This window comes from Salmo salar, chromosome ssa01, assembly GCF_905237065.1.
Source record: "Salmo salar chromosome ssa01, Ssal_v3.1, whole genome shotgun sequence".
NCBI classification, from domain to species: Eukaryota; Metazoa; Chordata; class Actinopteri; order Salmoniformes; family Salmonidae; genus Salmo; species Salmo salar.
This window is the reverse complement of record NC_059442.1, coordinates 67,819,469-67,825,181: the sequence shown is the minus strand read 5'-3', so window position 1 is coordinate 67,825,181 and position 5,713 is coordinate 67,819,469. Positions and strand designations below refer to the sequence as shown.

The 5,713-nt window shown below is 41.6% G+C and overlaps 1 protein-coding gene across 1 annotated transcript in view; it reads right to left on the bottom strand.

Moving 5' to 3' along the window:
• Positions 1-2,451, bottom strand: part of LOC106607666 (alpha-actinin-2) — a 15,792-nt gene extending 13,341 nt beyond the window's left edge. The window contains exon 1 of the mRNA XM_014204865.2: positions 2,129-2,451. Within this exon, the coding sequence (XP_014060340.1) occupies positions 2,129-2,260 (132 nt within the window). The 5' untranslated portion in view covers positions 2,261-2,451. The remainder of the gene's footprint in view (positions 1-2,128) is intronic.
• Between the last annotated feature and the right edge of the window lie 3,262 nt (positions 2,452-5,713).

Below are 5,713 nucleotides of genomic sequence, written 5' to 3'. Positions count from 1 at the left end.
ACCAGGGATGTTCTCTTGATAAATGTGTGAATTGGATCATTTTCCTGTCAAAATGTAACGAGTACTTTTGGGTAGTACAGAAAATGTATGGTGTAAAAAGTACATTATTTTATTTCAGAATGTAATGAAGTAAAAGTTAGCAAAAATATAAATAGTAAAGTACACATACCCCAAAAACGACTTAAGTAGTACTTAAAAGTATTTTTACTTAAGTACTTTACACCACTGCTGATGATATAAGGTGTTAAATGTAGCCTGCTCTGGTGGCCCTAGTGATAAGAGACAGGAAGAAAACATTTTAACTGAATATCAAAATGAGAGGAAAATGTCACATGCGTAAAGTGCATTCTTCTCTCATGTGTTTCTCTTTGAAAAGAAAAAAGCCACACTTTTACTAAAATGATAACAAGTATCTGATAATCAAAAAGGATAAGTGGAACTATAGCCATATTGCTTTCACTATCTGTCCAGTGCTTCCAGATACTGTAAGTGAATACCGAAAGGGCAAAGGTTAAAATGGGCGGGGGCTATGGGCCTTAATTGAAATACTCAAATGTGTCAATTCTTGCACGTGTCACAAACTGAGAGTGATCTACAGTTTATTGAATGGGATACATTGAACATCCCTTCTCAAAATCCCTTACTGGATCAGCCTCAATTAGACTCCTTACATCAATCAGGAATGTGATCTGTCAATCTGTTTCAAGCTTTCATCTACACAGTGTTGACTGTACTGTGCATAAACACAGAGAATGTTTGTATGCTTCAGTCACATGTTGTATTTTCAAGCCATTCCAGTCCACACAGCATGACTGGGGGAGTGATCCTCTGGCCCTTGAGAACCTTAAGTTCTTATAGTACATAGCCTGGTCCCCCAGAGGGCTGTGGGTTAACGCCACCCGCCTGGAGAGGCTGCCCGGTGGAATGCCTGTCTAAATTAGGAATATTAGAGGCTTTGGAACAAAGGACACAGCATGACAAAACAGACCAAAGTGTATGTGACATTGAACTGCTGCCCCCTCGTTAAACATGGCTAGTCCTCCAGACCTAACCCCGCCAACCTCATTCCTCCCTCCAACAGCCCTAACGTTCAGAGCTAAATATATTCATGAATCATGTCCAATAGGGACCAACCCTGTCATTGAAGGAGGTGTTCAAACACATGAACTGGTTGAAGGCTGTTTATTCATTATTTTCACTCTTGGTTCCAAGAATCATGCCTAATTTGCCTCTGTTCACCAAACCCGGCTGAATCAGGTGGCACCTGGTACAGTCAGGTGGCACACCTAGCCTGTGCTAGAACATGGTAGCCTAATTGGCAAGTTAGTGTACAAAGGTAAGGACAGTTCAGTGTGCCAGCAGGTCTCATTCAAGTGCAGCCCTGTCTTCCCTGGTGGCTCTTACTGGGTAGTAGGATTAAAGTGGAGGGAAAGCTAATAAAGAGCCTTAATTAAGATGCCAAAGAAGTTACTGAGAACTGAAAACAAATCCCATGTGGTCAACACTGCTATCCAACTATACCATGCTTATACCATGCAGAAGGCCTTAATTAGCATGTACCTAAAATACCCACAAAATAAATATTTGCTTAGCCTGACAGATAGGCTACTGAGTTGGGGGCCTATATTCAGATGCTTGGTACAGTATTTTGTGGTTTCTATAAACAAAACAATTCCACACCAAGGACACTTGATTAACCCACTATAATGCCTTTTGGTCTCGAGGTTAAAATTAGATATAGCATCCATTCTAATCCCAAGCACGTCATCGCGTGTTAAGAAGCATCTGTTGACAGTTCACATTCCTCGCGTATCAGTGGAATGGCAGCAGTTTCGAGAGCCGCTCAATGAGCTATTGTTAGCTGGTACCCATCGCATCTGTCCGTCAATATTCCCGTCAACTGGAGCCAAGACAGACCCCTGGCTCCATCTGAACCCAATACCAGGAACCAGAGAGCGCTTTGAAGTCTGAGCTCAACGTGAATAACTTAATATTTAATTATTAAACAATTTGGAAATGCAAACAAATGTTAATTTGCTGTCATGTAAACTCCCAAACCGGTGCGTAAAGTACTGCAGTGTGTAAAGTTAATTTGTTATGTGCATGTCGTCATCTTCTCTCGATTTACCTTTCTTTGCTGTTTTTCCCAGGCAGGGTCCAGCAACATGTCCCTGTCCCACTCATCCTCCTGTATCATGTAGTCCTCCTCATCTCCGAATCCGTTGTCATAATGCACCGTCGTCTCTATTTGGGTCATCATTGCGTCCTAAGTATTTGTATTTCCCCAAATTCACTGAGTTTTTGTCTTCCAATATACTTATGTGTTTTGACTCTGATAATTTAATTATTGACCTGGGATGGGTAACTTCCACTCTACCTCTCTATCTCACTCCCTCTCTCTCACTCACGCTTGCCCGTGTTCTGTCTGGCTGCAGTTGCCACAGCCGGACAAGCACTGATATCAATTAGTACTGACAGGTCACGTGACAGGCGCGTTGCGTATCAGGGCGCTATACACAGGGGAGCAAACTGCTCTACTGTTCACAGACCCACGGTCGCGTGTGCGCCACACACACACACACACACACACACACACACACACACACACACACAAACAAACAAACAAACAAACAGGCAGATAAGTATTTGTTTCATTAATATAATATCAGTATGATTGTAAGATGGATAGTTATATTGTTGTAATGATAACTCAGAGTTTCAAATGCTATCATCTGTGATAATACATTCTGGAAAAATAAGTGCTTTCACATCTGAGTACACACAGAGGTGCTCTAGGACACCACAGGATAACTGAAGTGATTAGGATGAGAAGACATTGCTCTTGGAATTTGATTCCCACGTTTGGACACTGTCACTTCCAACATTGGAGACCTAAGGAATGTGATTCTGGTGATTCTGCAAGCAGGTCCTGGCAGTGACTTAACACACATGCGTATACACACACACACACACACACAATAATCTATTTCTGATGAAACCAAACACACTCTATCATTCACAAACGCACAGCGAGGCCTCCTCCCTAACTGTTCCATAAAAGCGTCCCCTCGTCCAATCAACCAGGCTAGTGTTCTGATGTGGCCCGTGTCCCAACAGCTGACAACAAACACACACGTCTCTCATGCAAACACACACCTTTTTATTTTTTATTATTATTATTTTTTGTATTTTTCACCCCTTATTTTCCTCCCCAATTTCGTGATATCCAACTGGTAGTTACAGTCTTGTCTCATCGCTGCAACTCCCGTACAGACTCGGGAGAGGCGAAGGTCGAGAGCCATGCGTCCTCTGAAACACAACCCAACCAAGCCGCACTGCTTCTAGACACAATGCCCATCCAACCCGGAAGCCAGCCGCACCAATGTGTCGAAGGAAACACCGTACACCTGGCGACCATGTCAGCGTGCACTGCGCCCTGCCCACCACAGGAGTCGCTAGTGCGCGATGAGACAAGGATATCCCTGCCGGTCAAACGCTCCCTAACCCGGACGACGCTGGGCCAATTATGCGCCGCCCCATGGGCCTCCCGGTCGCGGCCGGCTGCAACAGAGCCTGGACTCGAACCCACTGCGATGCCGTGCCTTAGACCACTGCGCCACTCGGAGGCCCTAAACACACACTTTCTTTGCATGAGAGAGTACATAGCATCTCTCACATCCAGAGATGCTTTTAAAAAAAAAAAAATTGTGTTTTTTTTTCTTCCCAGTATGAGAGGAGTTGCTATATTAATTGAATAAACCTTTTTCCGTAAAGTTAGGGCGAATTAAGATGGAATCTCAACGTAATTTATAACGTCATATAAAGCCTAGGGTTTCCATCAAACAAATTATCATTGCAGGATGAATGTGATGTACTAAAGTAATTGAAATATGTTGCATGAGAAAACAATCTGTTTTTATTAAAAAGGCACAAGATCTGTTTCCTAATCAATAAATGATTTAACTCGTTGAGTGCTAATCTATTCCTTTTGCGCATGTGAGAATCTCTGCAGAGAAACGTGTGGACCTGTAGGGCTATTTTCTGGGAATTGTGTTGGTATTATGTGCCAGATGTTAAGACTACAAACCATCGTAATTGGGTTATTTGCTGGATTTCTTCGTCATTTCAATAGCATTGAGTCTATGATATTGACTGAAATATGAGTTTCTGATTGTAATTCAAGTATTGGTATGTTTTGCCTGGACAGATACTGCCACCAGTGTTTGTTAAAGATATAAACTGAACGTTTCAACAGCTCAGTTCAAATTGAAAGGCTAATTCATTCAACATAAATAGCGAAGCGATGTTGATGTAATACAATGTCTTTTACCTAAATAGTCTGCTGGAATAACATATTGAGAATGGAGAAGTATTTAAATAACAATCAAATAAGGGACAGTTACCTACATCTATTGCATTCGAATAATAGCGGATAGGTAATTGCGATAGAGCTGTGACCATGAACATAACTGATATCTAAACAGGGGCATTACTTATTGCAGGATACAACTGCAATGAACTGAAGTTGTGGGCAGGAAAAGGCTCTGGTATTCCGAAATGTGTTTTCTCCTTATGGATTGACTGATGTATTTTATAAATCTGGTGCATTACATGTTACTTTTAATGTCTAGGACATTTCATTAGTAGGAAGCCGAAATAGAAGAGACAGTTGTCAAGTTTGCTTTTAACCTTACAGTAGAAGTAAGCGCAGAACGTTATTGGGAATGGGTTATATACAGTTGAAGTCGGAAGTTTACATACACCTTAGCCAAATACATTTAAACTCAGTTTTACACAATTCCTGACATTTAATCCTAGTAAAAAAATCACTGATTTGGTCAGATAGGATCACCACTTTATTTTAAGAATGTGAAATGTTAGAATAATAGTAGAGAGAATGATTTATTTCAGCTTTTATTTCTTTCATCACATTCCCAGTGGGTCAGAAGTTTACATACACTCAATTAGAATTTGGTACCATTGCCTTTAAATTGTTTAACTTGGGTCAAACATTTCGGGTAGACTTCCACAAGCTTCCCACAATAAGTTGGGTAAATTTTGGCCCATTCGTCCTGACAGAACTGGTGTAGCTGAGTCAGGTTTGTAGGCCTTTTTGCTAGCACACGCTTTTTCAGTTCTGCCCACACATTTTCTATAGGATTGAGGTCAGGGCTTTGTGATAGCCACTCCAATACCTTGACTTTGTTGTCCTAAAGCCATTTTGCCACAACTTTGGAAGTATGTTTGGGGTCATTGTCCATTTGGAAGACCCATTTGTGACCAAGCTTTATCTTCCTGACTGATGTCTTGAGATGTTGCTTCAATATATCCATATAATTTTCCTACCTCATGATGCCATCTATTTTGTGAAGTGCACCAGTCCCTCCTGCAGCAAAGCACCCCAAAACATGATGCTGCCATCCCCATGCTTCACGGTTGGGATGGTGTTCTTCGGCTTGCAATCCTCCCCCTTTTTCGAACAAACATATCGTTGGTCATTATGGCCAAACAGTCCTATTTTTTTCATCAGGACATTTCTCCAAAAAAGTACAATCTTTGTCCCCATGTGCAGTTGCAAACCGTTGTCTGGCTTTTTTTATGGCGGTTTTGGAGCAGTGGCTTCTTCCTTGCTGAGCAGCCTTTCAGGTTATGTCAATATTGGACTCGTTTTACTGTGGAAAAATATACTTTTGTACCTGTTTCCTTCAGCATC